The 16,718-nt window shown below is 44.9% G+C and overlaps 1 protein-coding gene and 1 long non-coding RNA gene across 2 annotated transcripts in view; both read left to right on the top strand.

Moving 5' to 3' along the window:
- The window catches only part of LOC112072658 (RNA polymerase-associated protein RTF1 homolog), a 27,222-nt gene extending 19,407 nt beyond the window's left edge, over nucleotides 1–7,815 (top strand). The window contains 2 exon segments of the mRNA XM_070439878.1: nucleotides 4,685–4,907; nucleotides 7,218–7,815. Of these exon segments, the coding sequence (XP_070295979.1) occupies nucleotides 4,685–4,907; nucleotides 7,218–7,324 (330 nt within the window). The 3' untranslated portion in view covers nucleotides 7,325–7,815.
- Nucleotides 2,117–2,558, top strand: LOC139024891 (uncharacterized). Its single transcript, XR_011476267.1, has 3 exons — nucleotides 2,117–2,177; nucleotides 2,259–2,328; nucleotides 2,449–2,558. It is a non-coding gene; the product is annotated as an uncharacterized lncRNA (long non-coding RNA).
- Nucleotides 7,816–16,718: the final 8,903 nt, after the last annotated feature.

Below are 16,718 nucleotides of genomic sequence, written 5' to 3'. Positions count from 1 at the left end.
GCCATCCTGCGTCTTCAGGTCCCGGGTGGAAAATTGCTCCTGCCAGAGGCAACCAACATGTAGCTGCGTTAATAAAATGCTCTTACCTAAGATCTCTATACTTATCTAGACTACTCTACATGTGGTAAAAAAGTCTCTTTACCTAGATCTATACGATCTAAGGACAATCTACATGTGGTAAAGTAGTATCTTTGCCATAGATAGATATACTGATCTAGACTATCTACATGTGTAAAGTATCCTTGCCTAGGATCTACTATCTAGACTATTTACATGTGGTTAAAGTCTCTTTTACCTAGAATCTATACTATTCTAGGACTATCTAATGTGGTAAAAAGTATCTTTGCCTTAGATCTATACTATCTACATGTTGTATGGGTCTCTTTACCTAGATCTATACTATCTAGACTATCTACATGTTATAGTATGGTCTCTTTACCTAGTCTATTACTATCTAGGGGACATATCTTTGTAATTGCTGAGGTTTTTATTTGCTTTGAGATTAAATCTCAAAGATCTTTTAGACAGTCTGCATGGATGTTGTGTCTGATTGTCTCTCTCTCAATCTGGTTGTGTGTTGTTCTCTTGTCTCTTTCCAGAGCCCGCAAAAGAAGTTTGTCCTTCAACAAGGCATGAAGTACTCGGGTTTTAATGGAAGCCAAACATATCTGCTCTCTCATCTGACTGTTCGTGCAATCTAAGACTATAACATAAATTAATAAAATGAACACTGTTGTACTATATTTACTCGCGTAGAGAGATTCTGTTTTCCATAATTATAGCAATTTGCCAGTACGTCAGCTGTTATACAAGGAATTAATTCTCATACGCTATTTAAGGGTCCCATGCGTCAACAATAGTGATGTCAGAGAGGGACAGTGGAGGTTCCTGAGCTTTCCAACCTGTATCAGACAACAGGCGCAGATGTCTGCTCATCATACTGGGAATCCCGGTTTCCCCTGTGTCTACGAGACAGTCTCTGGGAATCCTCGGTTGCCCCCTGTAGGTTTGAGACAGTGGAAATCTCCTGGCTTCCCCTGAAGTTAATGTGTTAATGTAATGAGTTTTACTTTGTTCTTCTTAGCCCCAATTCTAAAGTACCAGAGATCGAGTGCCAGGAGTGCACCGTGCACCAACAAAGGAGAAATGACCCCAAGACTGGTCGATACCAAATTGACTGTGGATTCATGGCAATTGGACGAAGATTGTGAAAAAGGTAAAGAACTGGGTATAGCTTGCCGTGTCTCTCACATTTCAAACTATTTACCAAAAGTTGACAATACCATTTGGAGTAGCACCCCCACCGAACCAACACTACCCTTTAGCTGTAATAACTTATTCAGGTTCAACAAGTTTTTTATACTTTAATCGTGGTTGTTTCCTAGGACCCAGCATTAAGTAATTAAGTTAAACCTTGTCTGATTTCAGAACTTGCCGGACAGATTCAGTCCTTGATTGTTAAACAAACAATTTCTCAATTGAAAAGAGTGAGGCATCCCGGAAGCGGAGAAGGGAGAACGTTCTTGAGTTATTCTATTCTATAAGAGTCCCAACTGGGAAGGCAAATTCGGTGTATCACACTTAATAACATGTATAATTATATCATTATCATTTATTTTATTAGTGTGTTCCGTTCTGCAGCAAGGTCACTCATGTTTGTTCCTCTTCTCCTGCAGGGATATGAGTACCAGGAGCCAGGACTTATTCCTCAGATGACTGCTTGTGGTAAATGTGTTCAGACCCACTGTGTCCTCCAGATCAATTGGGACCAAGCAGGTTGTTGAAGGTAGGTAGCTGGTCTGTCAGTTTAACTGTCACAGATTAACTAAGAAGTAGTAAGTAGTTATCTGATAAATATCTATATGTGTGATCTGTGTGTAGGCACCTGTGTTATATTATACTACCTACAGTTAGGTGACACCATTGGTGTGGTGATGGGGAGGGGGGGGGAGAGGCAGAGAAGAGACTTACGTTAGGACACCATTGGTAGAGAGAGAGAGAGAGACTTACGGTTAGACACCATGGTAGAGAGAGGAGAGAGAGACTTACGTTAGACACCATGGTGGAGGAGAGGGAGAGAAGAAGACTTACGTTAGACACCATGGTGGAGAGAGAGGAGAGAGACTTACGTTAGACACCATGGTAGAGAGAGAGAGAGACTTACGTTAGACACCATGGTAGAGAGAGAGAGAGAGACTTACGTTAGACACCTTTGGTAGAGAGAGAGAGGAGAGAAACACGTAGGACCACCCATGTAGAGAGAGAGAGAGAGACTTACGTTAGACACCATGGTAGAGAGAGAGAGGAAGACTTACGTTAGACACCATGGTGGAGAGAGAGAGAGAGACTTACGTTTTAGACCACCATGGTGGAGAGAAGAGAGAGAACTTACGTTAGACACCATGGTAGAGAGGAGAGAGAGGAGACTTACGTTAGACACCATGGTAGAGAGAGAGAGAGAGACTTACGTTAGACACCATGGTGGAGACGAGAGAGAGACTTACGTTAGACACCATGGTGAGAGAGAGAGAGAGACTTACGTTAGACACCATGGTAGAGAGAGAAGAGAGACTTACGGGTTAGACACCATGTAGAGAGAGAGAGGAGGAGACTTATACGGTTAGGACACCATGGTGGAGAGGAGGGAGAGAACTTGACGTAGACACTATGAGAGAGACAGATGTTAGAGAGCGGAGATAGTGATCCCGAGAGCACATAGATGCTGAGGACAGAGGGGGAGTTTGCCTGGATGACCTCTCACGTCTTTACGGCTATCAAACCCTCTGATAACGCGCGCCCTGCTCGTCTATAAAAGTTAGAGTACGTTAAATAAAATCCACAGTCGCACCCACCCGCTACAGATTCTTTACAGATATGTTATACCTCGCTCTCACTTAGATTCTATGCTGTATTTTAAGGGACGAGAGAATATAGATAAAGATCAGATTTGTGGCGCATAAGGGCGTATCGTAGATGAAAACATTTAATAGTCAAAGGTGACTTTATGCGTAGACACCATGGCTGGACGATAGCAGATGTGGATGGGAGAGAGATGTATTCTTACGTTTTTTAGTGACACCATGGTGGGAGAGAAGAGGAGAGACTTACGCGTAGACACCTAGTGTGGTGGAGCAGAGAGAGAGGATGGTGAGTGTGTGTGGAGAGTGGTAGTGGTGGAAACTTACGTTTAGGACACCTAGTGGGTTGGATAGCGATGTGATGAGAGTGAGTGAAGGCGAGACTGTGATGAGATAGTGTCTGTGTGCAGTGTGTGATTGTGAAAGGAGAGTGAAGATGTGGGATGTAATGTGTGTGTGTATGTCGTTTCAGTGGTAAGAAGGATGTGTGACTGTGTGTGTGTGTGTCATGTCACATGAGGAAAGAGGAGCAAACTTGTGTGTATAGTGGAAACGTGTGTTGTGTGGTGGCCAGGCAATGGAGAGATACAATGGTCAGCCCTGGTGAATAAAGTCCAGCAGTACAGCTGTGTTTGTGAAAAAAAACGGGTGATAGTTTATCTGACACAGAGCTCCAAACATCCATTGTTGCCCACCCTTCCAGCAGGCCAATTTGCCAGCCTGTGGATACAGTACAAACATAAACAAGAACAGAAGGCCAGCCTTGCTGGAGTACAGTACACAATTTATTAACAAGAACAGAAAGGCCAGCCTGTGAGTACACGTAACTCCAATTATAACAAGAACAAAGGCCAGCCTGTGAGTACAGTCATTACCCTCAACTCAGTTTATTTTACAAGATTACTTAGTATATATAGGCCAGCCTGTAGTTACGAGTACTCAATAATAACGAAGAACAGATAGGGCCAGCCTGTGACCATGGTAGAGAGAAGTACCAGTTTTCAAGACACTGAAGACAAGACAGAGAGTGAGCACAGCCTCGTGCTTACGTGGAGCTTGTAGAACAACAAATGGGTCGAGTAAGCGCACAGAAGAAACTTTACGAGTTGGACGACCAACGCCCTAGTTGAGTACGGTAGGTAGCAAGAGAGAGAGACTACTCAGTATACGCACACACCGAAACTAGGTGGAGAAGATAGGCCAGCGCGCAGCGTAGGAGTACTTACGTTAGGACAACCATTGGTAGAGAAGAGAGAGAGACTTACGTTTAGTTAGACCACCATGGTCGAGAGAAGTACTTACGTTCTAGAACCACCATGGTAGAGAGAGACAGAGAGAGACTTACGTGGTTCATAGACACCAATGTGGAAGAGAGGAGAGAGAGGACTTACGTTAGCACCACCAATGGTGGGAAGAGAGAGAGAGAGAGACTTACATTAGATCACCATGGTGGAGAGGGAAGAAGGGGGGGGGGGGAGGAAGATGCAGGACTTACGTTGACACTATGTTAGAGAGAGAGAGAGAGACTTACTGTTAGACACGAGAGAGAGACTTACGTTAGACACGAAGAGAGACGTACGTTAGACACCGAGAGAGCTTACGTTAGCCACCGAACCATGGTGTCTAACGTAAGTCTCTCTCTCTCTCCACCATGGTGTCTAACGTAAGTCTCTCTCTCTCTCTCTCTCTCTCTCTACCATGGTGTCTAACGTAAGTCTCTCTCTCCACCATGCCTAACGTAAGTCTCTGTTGGGGTAGGATGCCATTTGGGATGCAGCCAGGCTAATATTCAGATTAACTTGTGTGTCTGTCTGTGTTTTGGGCAGGCCAGAGACCCTTCAGTCCATGCAGCTATCCTCCAGCACCTCAACGAGAAGTACGGAGAAGGGTCGGGCAAAGAGATGGACTTGGAGTTTGAGATGGGCAGGGGAGCGGGGCAGGCTGCTCTGAAAGTCATCGACCCGACTAAGAACACCAGCGACCTATCAGAGGACCTCTTTAAAGTTCACGACTTTGACGTCAAGATCGACCTACAGGTTCCCAATGCAGGTGAGTTTGTACTTAACGAGCGTAGAGTGGTGGGTTCACGGGTCGAACACCCGTCTCCAAGGGGATTGTTCAATTTTGTGGTGTGGGGTCGGTAGTGCTGCTGGTAGACCATAGGGGTCTATACTATACTATACTACACAGCAGGATCAATGCGTTAGTCAGAGGAATGTAAAGATTCACTGATACGCGTCGGTCCCCGGTTGAAATGTTTTAAGATACGAGGGTCTTTTTTTTATATAAATAATGGGGCCAAGGTGTGACATTGGGATCAACGTTTTTAAAAATGGTTTGAAACAAAGATTTTAAATGATTTTTATGCAGTTCACATGTGTACTTAGAGGAATATATGTGAATATATACAAAATTGGCCCTTAACTTCACCTATACAACAACAGGCCTAGGACTATACATTGTTTAAGCAGGGTTCATAAAGGCATTGGCCAGTCAAATTCAATTTAAAAAAAATTCTTGTCATTTTACGAACTTCAATGTTATACAATTTGTTTAATTGATATAATTCTACATACAATGCATTCGGAAAGTATTCAGACCCCCTCGACTTTATCCACATTTTGTTACGTTACAGCCTTATTCTAAAATGGATWAAAAAAAAAAAAATGTCCTCATCATGGTGTCCCGAGTGGCGCAGCGGTCTAATGCACTGCATCTCGGTGCAAGAGGCGTCAGTCCCTGGTTCGATTCCAGGCTGTATCACATCCGGCTGTGATTGGGAGTCCCATAGGGCTGCGCACAATTGGCCCAGCGTCGTCCGGGTTTGGACGGGGTCGGCCGTCCTTGTAAATAAGAATTTGTTCTTAACTGACTTGTCTAGTTAAATAAATATTAAATATTACACAAAGCGAATTTTATTGTGCAAAATGTATACAAGATACCTTATTTAGATAAATATTTAGACCTTTTTCTATGAGACTCGAAATTGAGTTCAGGTGCATCCTGTTTACATTGATCATCCTTGATATTTCTACAACTTGATTGGAGTCCACCTGTGGTAAAGTCAATTGATTGGACATGATTTGGAAAGGCACACACCTGTCTATATAAGGTCCCACAGTTGACAGTGCATGTCAGAGAAAAATCCAAGCCATGAGATCGTAAAGCTCCAAGACAGGATCGTGTCGAGGCACAGAGCTGGGGAAGGGTACCAAAACATTATTGCAGCATTGACGGTCCCCAAGAACACAGTGGCCTCCATCATTCTTAAATGGAAGAAGTTTGGAACCACTAAGACTCTTCCTAGAGCTGGCYRCCMGGCCAAACTGAGCAATCAGGGGAGAAGGGCCTTGGTCAAGGAGGTGACCAAGAACCCGATGGTCACTCTGACAGAGTTCCCTCTGTGGAGATGGGAGAACCTTCTAGAAGGACAACCATCTCTGCAGCTCTCCACCAATCAGACCTTTACGGTAGAGTGACCAGACGTGCCTTTTACTGAGAAGTGGCTTCCATGACAGCCCGTTTGGAGTTTGCCAAAAGGCACCTAAACTCTCAGACCATGAGAAGCAAGATTCTCTGATCTGATGAAACCAAGATTGAACTCTTTGGCCTGAATGCCAAGCGTTATATCTGGAGGAAACCTGGCACCATCCCTACGGTGAAGCATGGTGGTGGCGGCATCATGTTGTGGGGATGTTTTGCAGTGGCAGGGACTGGGAGACTAGTCAGGATCGAGGGGAAGATGAAAGTGCAGAGAGATTCTTGATGAAAGCTTGCTCAGTACCTCAGACTGGGACGAAGGTTCACTTTCCAACAGGACCACGACCCTAAGCACACAGCCAAGACAACGCAGGAGTGGCTTCAGGACAAGTCTCTGAATGTACTTGAGTGGCCCGGACTTGAACCCGATCAAACATCTCTGGAGAGACCTGAAAATAGCTGTGCAGYGTCTTGAAATGGAAAGATTCTCATCTTTAGTTAGCCAGCTAACTTCGATAAACAACCAGAATTAACTTTTATTTTATTTTTTCAATAAGAAAGCTAGTTATGTGTTTTGAGTCCATTAGGCCATGCCGCCAATTGCAAACTTGTCTTTCTAAAAAAAAAAAAATAATAATAATTTCAGAATATTTAGGCAAGTAGCTGTCTTGATCCTGCTTTCTAGTATCCTCCTCCATCGTGAAGTTTTCCAGAGGTACAGATCTGGGATCAGTTTGCCCTCCCCGAATCCCAACGTTAACCATTAGTGGGGGGGAAAAGCTGCACTGATTCAAGGTCAGTGTCTAGGGACAACTTCACCCAACACCTGAACTGTAACAGGATATGTCATACTAATGTTGTTTTTCCGGTGTCTTTCAGAAGCCAAGTCTCTGTCGGTGAGCGCTAACACCTTGGCAGTAAAGGACGGTGCTCCACGCAGATCTCTCAACCTGGAGGACTACAAGAAGAGGAGGGGCTTGATCTAATGAACTACAGGAATATGGGCGTGGTCTAATGAACTACAGGAAGAGGAGGGGCCGTGGTCTAATGAACTACAGGAAGAGGAAGGGGGGCCTGGTCTAATGATCTAATAGCCTAACCCCTCAGTCAGTCAGAACCACCTGCATGTGTTGGTTGGCAATTCTACCCCTGTGTGTGTGTGTGTGTGTGTGTGTGTGTGTGTGTGAGTGAGAGTAAGTGTGTGTGAGGTGTAAGTGTGAGAGGGGACACTAGAGACTGTCCATTTTAAAACTGATAGGATATATTAAGAGAAGACCCCTCAGTCAGTCAGAACCACCATTTTAAAACTGATAGGATATATTAAGAGAAGACTACTTTTTTTTTTTCCAAGTTTCTCTCTTAGAAGAAAGTTGTCCACCTTTTTTATTTTTGCGTTATTATGTGCAAAGTCGTACTTCAAATGTTTTTATTTTTTATTATTAGTTATTTCTATGTTTTTATAAATAAATCTTACGTTGGTTCTCCCTCATATGGATCTGAAGTTCACTCCTTTGGTGTCCAGGGCACAATGCTTGTGAAAGGACACTGTCTTGTAAGACAGATTGTTGAAATACTGTTATCTGATTTCCCCATCAACAACAGACTGGATTTCTTTCGTACCTGATTTCAGAGCAGTTCCACCTGCATGGTTCACTAGAGGTTATAGGGTGAAGTTGCCTCTAGACGCTGATCTTGGGTCAACCACTAACGTTTGAGGTTAGGATTTTGGGGGAGGAGAAACTGATTCTAGATCTGTAGCTAAGTGGGAAACTTCACCCCTGAGCCCTTTCCCTGTTCTCTCTTCTCACCCTCTTGTTCCCTGTCTCTCGGTCTCCTTCCCTGTCCCTTTTTTAGACTGCATAGCCCGTTATCTACTTACTGGACAGTACATGTCACTTTTTTTTCTCAAGTCTATCAAAAAAAGAAACAGATTAATCTATCAATTTACACAGATCTTTTCTTTTAATCTCTAGTTTTTTTTGTTTGTTGTTTACCTCCCATTTTTCAGAGCAGATTCTAAGTGTTATCGATTGTGTATTTAGTCAGTTCCTGTATTGATGTGGCATGCCATGTGTATATATTACAGTTTGGAGTGAGGCAGAATAAAGAGCGGCAGTGTTTCGTATCGTTGGTTTCCGTTTTGTGTTTTGTCTCGCTCCCCATGAGCTATCCCAACGAGTGTGTCTTCAAAAGTCTCCCTATTCCCTTATTTGTAACAGGGTTCCAATAGTGAAAATTTAAACATCTTTCAAGTTAATCACCTGACAAAAGTCCCAACAAATATCTACCCTGTTGGAAGAAAAATAGCAGCGTTTGGGACAAAGTTTGTTGTTTTTGGAAAAATGTTGAAAGTCTATTGGAAAGTTTGACTACTAGCTAGTTAGCTTTTTATCTGAGTTTCGATCCCGCGAAGCGGTTAGCATCAGTTGCTGCGACTGCTGACCAAGGCCGGGTCTGAGGAGCTATGTGGCGTAGCTAGTTAGCCTATGCAGAGCATGGCCAAGATGTTCAAACGTTCATAGATGACCAGCAGAGTCAGATGATGATGATAATAATAATCACAGCAGTTGTCGAGGGTGCAACAGGTCAGCACCTCAGGAGTAAATGTCAGTTGGCTTTTCATAGCCGATTATTCAGAGTTAGAGACAGCAGGTGCGGTAGAGAGAGTCCAAAACAGCAGGTCTGGGACAAGGTAGCACGTCCAGTGAACAGGTCAGGGTTCCATAGCCGCAGGCAGAACAGTTGAAACTGGAGCAGCAGCACGGCCAGGTGGACTGGGGACAGCAAGGAGTCATTAGGCCAGGTAGTCCTGAGGCATGGTCCTAGGGCTCAAGTTCTCCGAGAATTAGAGAGAGCATACTTAAATTCACACAGGACACCGGATAAGACAGGAGAAATACTCCAGATATAACAGACTGACCCTAGCCCCCCGACACATAAACTACTGCAGCATAAATACTGGAGGCTGAGACAGGAGGGGTCGGGAGACACTGACCCTGTTCGATGATACCCCCGGACAGGGCCAAACAAGCAGGATATAACCCCAACCACTTGGCCAAGGCACAGCCCCCACACCACTAGAGGGATATCTTCAACCACCAACCTACTACCCTGAGACAAGGCCGAGTATAGCCCACAAAGATCTCCCCCACGGCACGAACCCGAGGGGGCGCCAACTCAATCATAGGACCTACTGAAGAGATGAGTCTTCAATAAAGACTTAAAGGTTGAGACCGAGTCTGTGTCTCTCACATGGGTAGGCAGACCGTTCCATAAAAATGGAGCTCTATAGGAGAAAGCCCTGCCTCCAGCTGTTTGCTTAGAAATTCTAGGGACAATTAGGAGGCCTGCGTCTTGTGACCGTAGCGTACGTGTAGGTATGTACGGCAGGACCAAATCGGAAAGATAGGTAGGAGCAAGCCCATGTAATGCTTTGTAGTTTAGCAGTAAAACCTTGAAATCAGCCCTAGCCTTAACAGGAAGCCAGTGTAGGGAGGCTAGCACTGGAGTAATATGATCACATTTGTTGGTTCTAGTCAAGATTCTAGCAGCCGTGTTTAGCACTAACTGTAGTTTTATTTAGTGCTTTATCCGGGTAGCCGGAAAGTTGAGCATTACAGTAGTCTAATCTAGAAGTGACAAGCATGGATTCATTTCTCTGCATCATTTTGTGACAAAGTTTCAGATTTTTGCAATGTTACGTAGATGGAAAAAAGCTGTCCTTGAAACGGTCTTGATATGTTCGTCAAAAGAGAGATCAGGGTCCAGAGTAACGCCGAGGTCCTTCACAGTTTTATTTGAGACGACTGTACAACCATCAAGATTAATTGTCAGATTCAACAGAAGATCTCTTTGTTACATGGGACCTAGAACAAGCATCTCTGTTTTGTCCGAGTTTAAAAGTAGAACGTTTTCAGCCATCCACTTCCTTATGTCTGAAACACAGGCTTCCAGGAGGACAATTTCAAATCAAATCAAATTTTATTAGTCACATACACATGGTTAGCAGATGTTGATGCGAGTGTAGCGAAATGCTTGTGCTTCTAGTTCCGACAATGCAGTAATAACCAACAAGTAATCTAACCTAACAATTCCACAACTACTACCTTATACACACAAGTGTAAAGGGATAAAGAATATGTACATAGATATATGAATGAGTGATGGTACAGAACGGCATAGGCAAGATGCAGTAGATGGTATAGAGTACAGTATATACATATGAGATGAGTTATGTAGGGTATTAAACATAAAGTGGCATAGTTTAAAGTGGCTAGTGATACATGTATTACATAAAGATGGCAAGATGCAGTAGATGATAGAGTACAGTATATACATATACATATGAGATGAGTAATGTAGGGTATGTAAACATTATATTAAGTGGCAATTGTTTAAAGTGGCTAGTGATACATTTTCACATAATTTCCATCAATTCCCATTATTAAAGTGGCTGGAGTTGAGTCAGTATGTTGGCAGCGGCCACTAAATGTTAGTGGTGGCTTTTTAACAGTCTGATGGCCTTGAGATAGAAGCTGTTTTTCAGTCTCTCGGTCCTGCTTTGATGCACCTGTACTGACCTCGCCTTCTGGATGAAGCGGGGTGAACAGGCAGTGGCTCGGGTGGTTGTTGTCCTTGATGATCTTTATGGCCTTCCTGTGACATCGGGTGGTGTAGGTGTCCTGGAGGGCAGGTAATTAGCCCCCAGTGATGCGTTGTGCAGACCTCACTACCCTCTGGAGAGCCTTACGGTTGTGGGCGGAGCAGTTGCCGTACCAGGCGGTGATACAGCCCGACAGGATGCTCTCGATTGTGCATCTGTAGAAGTTTGTGAGTGCTTTTGGTGACAAGCGAATTTTTCAGCTCCTGAGGTTGAAGAGGCGCTGCTGCCGCCTTCTTCACCACACTGTCTGTGTGGGTGGGCCAATTCAGTTTGTCCGTGATGTGACACCGAGGAACTTAAAACTTTCCACCTTCTCCACTACTGACCCGTCGATGTGGATAGGGGCTTCACCATGTTTCATCGAAATGTTCAACTGTGTGTCGTCCGCATAGCAGTGAAAGTTAACATTATGTTTCCGAATGACATCACTAAGAGGTAAAATATATGTATATATATATATACAGTATATCACATTTTTGTAAATATTTGAGTATATCTTTTCATGTGACAACACTGAAGAAATGACACTTTGCTACAATGTAAAGTAGTGAGTGTACAGCTTGTATAACAGTGTAAATTTGCTGTCCCCTTAAAATAACTCAACACACAGCCATTAATGTCTAAACCGCTGACAACAAAAGTGAGTACACCCCTTAAGTGAAAATGTCCAAATTGGGCCAATCAGCCATTTTCCCTCCCCGGTGTCATGTGACTTCGTTAGTGTTACTAGGTCTCAGGTGTGAATGGGGAGCAGGTGTGTTAATTTGGTGTCATCGGTCTCTAAATTTTGGTGTCAACACTCCCTCATACTGACTGGTCACTGGAAGTTCAACATGGCACTTCATGGCAAAGAACTCTCTGAGGATCTGAAAAAAAGAATTGTTGCTCTACATAAAGATGGCTGGGCTATTAGAAGATTGCCAAGACCCTGAAACTGAGCTGCAGCACGGTGGCCAAGACCATACAGCAGTTTAACTGGACAGGTTCCACTCAGAACAGGCCTCGCCATGGTCGACCAAAGAAGTTGAGTGCACGTACTCAGCGTCATATCCAGAGGTTGTCTTGGGAAATAGACGTATGAGTGCTGCCAGCATTGCTGCAGAGGTTGAAGGGGTGGGGGGTCAGCCTGTCAGTGCTCAGACCATACGCCGTACACTGCATCAAATTGGTCTGCATGGCTGTTGACCCAGAAGGAAGCCTCTTCTAAAGATGATGCACAAGAAAGCCCGCAAACAGTTTGCTGAAGACAAGCAGACTAAGGCCATGGATTACTGGAACCATGTCCTGTGGTCTGATGAGACCAAGATAAACTTATTTGGTTCAGATGGTGTCAAGCGTGTGTGGCGGCAACCAGGTGAGGAGTACAAAGACAAGTGTGTCTTGCCTACAGTCAAGCATGGTGGTGGGAGTGTCATGGTCTGGGGCTGCATGAGTGCTGCGCGACTGGGGAGCTACAGTTCATTGAGGGAACCATGAATATCAACATGTACTGTGACATACTGAAGCAGAGCATGATCCCTCCCTTCAGGGACTGGGCGGCAGGGCAGTTTTCCAACATGATAACGACCCCAAACCACCCTCAGACCACCACTGCCTTGCTAAAGAAGCTGAGGGTAAAGGTGATGGACTGGCCAAGCATGTCTCCAGACCTAAACCCTATTGAGCATCTGTGGGGCATCCTCAAACRGAAGGTGGAGGAGTGCAAGGTCTCTAACATCCACCAGCTCCGTGATGTCGTCATGGAGGAGTGGAAGAGGACTCCAGTGGCAACCTGTGAAGCTCTGGTGAACTCCATGCCCAAGAGGGTTAATGCAGTGCTGGAAAATGATGGTGGCCACACAAAATATTGGGTGCAGGCCAGGTAGCAACAAACCGCACAGCAGCACCTGCTGCAGGGACTGGGAGACTAGTCAGGATCGAGGGAAATATGAACAGAGCAAAGTACAGAGACATCCTTGATGAAAACCTGCTCCAGAGCGGTTTTGGCACACACAGACCGGTGCGCCATAACCATTCAGAGCTGCAGTAGGCCTATATGCAAATAGGCCATTKCCATATATGAATCTGTGCCATTTACTTTGAACTGGACTGTGTTTACAGCATGAGCTGTTGTGAGTAGATGTGCTTGTTTTGAGATCAAAGCAAGAGCTACATGTAGCCATGTGTGCACATTTGTTCATATCCTTTGGTAGTTAGTGAGTTATTAGCCCAATTTGTAGCCATCAATAGGGGAGTGATTGCTTCCTACAGGAGCACAAAACGTCTACATTTCTGGACATCTTTGAAAAGCCCGTCAAGTAAAGAGAGCTTTTTTTTTTTTGTCTTAAAGGGGCAGTTTGTATTTTGAGACAAGCTTGAATAAGCTCAGTAGCCAATAGGCAGAGGGTAGCATAAATTGTCTGATTCTCTGTAATAATGGTATGGTAATAATAATACAGTTTATTTTGTAAAGTGGTTTCTTGCATCAAACAATACAACATTTCCAGTCACCTCCTTGTCTGAAGGACAAGTGGATAAACAGGTTCATGTCAAGCCCTGCATGTTTTGTTTTCAAAAGTCTCATGTAATGTAGGYYTACACTGAACACCACACATTGGCTGCTACTGTAGGCTGAATGATAGAACAGCTATTTCCATGTTGAAATGCTATTGGATACATTTTCTCCATTGTCGGTAGGGCACTCTGGTAGGACCTACATTAATTTATGATCAAATAGCCACAGTAGCCTACTTGACCGCTGTTAAAACTGACAAAGGATGTACCCGCTTTGTGTTCACTGTAAACGCACACCGGATGTTGCATAACGTTCAAGTTTGCGCTCAGCAGACCTGGAATTTGCTCAGTGATGAAAAACATGTGAGGGCTGTGACTCTTATAACATCCTCCACATAAGAGTCACCGCCTCAAGTTTTTTCATCACTGAGCAAATTCTGTGACTAGACTCAACAAAAGGAAGAAGAAACTGTATTATGAAGCAAAGATCAAATGACATACAATGAATGTGAAAGTGGAGGAGGAGGGGGGAAGAAGGTGGAGGGGGGAGGGTAGTGAGAGGAAGGGTGGAGACTTTGGGAAGCACCAACCACCATATGAATAAACATCACCAACCACCACCACCACCAGAATACACCACACAGAAATATCACCACCACCACCAACCTGCCAGGGAATACTCACACCACCAGATATCACCATCCACCACCAACCACCACGTATTACACCACCACCACACAGAATAACAACACACACACCACCAACAGATTACACACAAACCTCACACCCAGATATACATATCCACCACCACCACCAGAATTACACACCACCACCAGAAAACACCAACCAACCACCAGATACCCACCACCACCACACACAGAATACAACAACCACCACAGTAAATAAACAATCCATCCATACCACCACCAGATACCCACCACCACTCACCAAAGATAACATCCACCAGATACGAACATAACCACACGTACAACACCCACCAGCCAAACCAGAAATACACCACCACCACCACCAATACAACCAACTCACCACCACAGCAATATACACTCACAACAACCACCATACAACAACACCAGAATTAACAAACCGACCACCACCAACCAGTATACACACCATCATCAGAGATACAAACCACCACCACCACCAGATACACCTACCACCAACAGATACACCACCACCACCAACCACCACCCAAGATACAACCACCACCACCAGATATGCACCACCAAGAATACACCACCAAACAGAATACACCACCACCAAACAGAATACACCACCACCACCACCACCAGATACTAGACCACCACCAGATAACACCACTCAGATACCACACTACCAGAATACACCACCACCACCACCACCAGAACACCACCACCTCCAAGAACTACACACCACCAGATATAAACACACCAGATTACAACCACCACCACCCAGATACCCACTCTACCACCAACCACACAGATATCATCCAGCCACCTCGCAGATTACACCACCACACAAGATACAACACACCAAGATACACCACCACCACCAAGATACACCAACCACACACAGATTACACCACCACCACCATCACCACCAGATTATCACCACACAACCACCACCAGTATAACAACCAAACCAACGCACCTAAAATAACACCACCAGATACACACACCACCACCTAGATACACACATCCACCTCACAGATAACACATCACCACCACACAAATACACCACTCACCACCACCAACCGATTTACACCACCCCACCACCAGATAGCAACCACCAAACCACCAGAATACCCACCACCACCAACCAGATTATCACCACCACCACCAGATACACCACCACCACCACCACCACCAGAAATACACCAACCAGATACACCACCACCACACGCATGATACTACCACCCAACCACCACACCAGATACACCACCACCAACCAGATACACACAGATACACCACCAAGATACACACACAACACACCCCACCCAGATACATCACACCATCCACCACCAGATACCACCACCCACCAACAGATACACCACCCACCATCCACCAGATACAACCACCACCACGAAACACCAACCATACAACAGCAACAATACAAACCATCACAACACCACCAGATTAATAACACAACACCAACAGAATACACCATCCAACCACCAAAAATACACAACCAACAGATACACCAACCACCACCAGATAATGCAAACCACCAGAAATAACACCACCAACAAGATACACCACCACCAGAAATAACACAACCACAACACACAGATACACCAACCACACACCACCACACCCAGATACACCAATACCAGAATCCACCCAACGCTAGATAACAACTACCACCTCACCACCAGATAATCACCAACCAGCCCTCCAGATCACACTCACCAGATTACACACCAGATACAACTCACCAACCACCAGATTAACAAACCTACCAGATTTACACACAACCACTCTCCAGAATAACACCACAACCAAGATACAAACCACCACACACAGATAACCCACACAAACCACCACCAGAAAATAACACCACCACCACACATCACAGATAAATACAAACCACCACACAACCACCAAGATAACCACACACACAAGGATACACCACCAACCAATCCAGAATAACACCACCAACCTCCATGAATACACCATAAACCACCACCACCAGAATAACACCACCACCACCAAGCCAGATAATCACCACACACCCAGATACACACACCGATACCACAACACCACCTCCAGATAACAACCACCACCACCACCAAGATTACACCACCACCACACCAGAATTTACAACCAACCACACACCATACCCAGATTACAACACAACCACGATTACACCAACACACCTCCAGTACCCACCACCACCACCCAGATACACACACCACACTCCAATACCCACCACCAGACTACAAAACCACTCACCACCACCAGATCACACACACCCACCAACCTCATCCAGATACACCACACACACTCCAGATACACTCACACACGATACACCAACCAACCAACCTAATCAGAATACACACAATCCAACACAGAATACACCACCCACCATCACCAGATTTACACCAACCACCACCACAAGATACAACCACCACCACCCCCAGATAATACAACCACCACCACTCCCAGAAATACATCCACCACCACCACCAGATTTTACAACCACCAGATTACAACCACCACAACTCCAGA

The sequence above is a fragment of the Salvelinus sp. IW2-2015 genome, unplaced genomic scaffold (assembly GCF_002910315.2).
Source record: "Salvelinus sp. IW2-2015 unplaced genomic scaffold, ASM291031v2 Un_scaffold1993, whole genome shotgun sequence".
Lineage (NCBI taxonomy): Eukaryota > Metazoa > Chordata > Actinopteri > Salmoniformes > Salmonidae > Salvelinus > Salvelinus sp. IW2-2015.
Note: the sequence above shows the minus strand (reverse complement) of the source record. Positions and strands in the feature narration are given on the sequence as shown.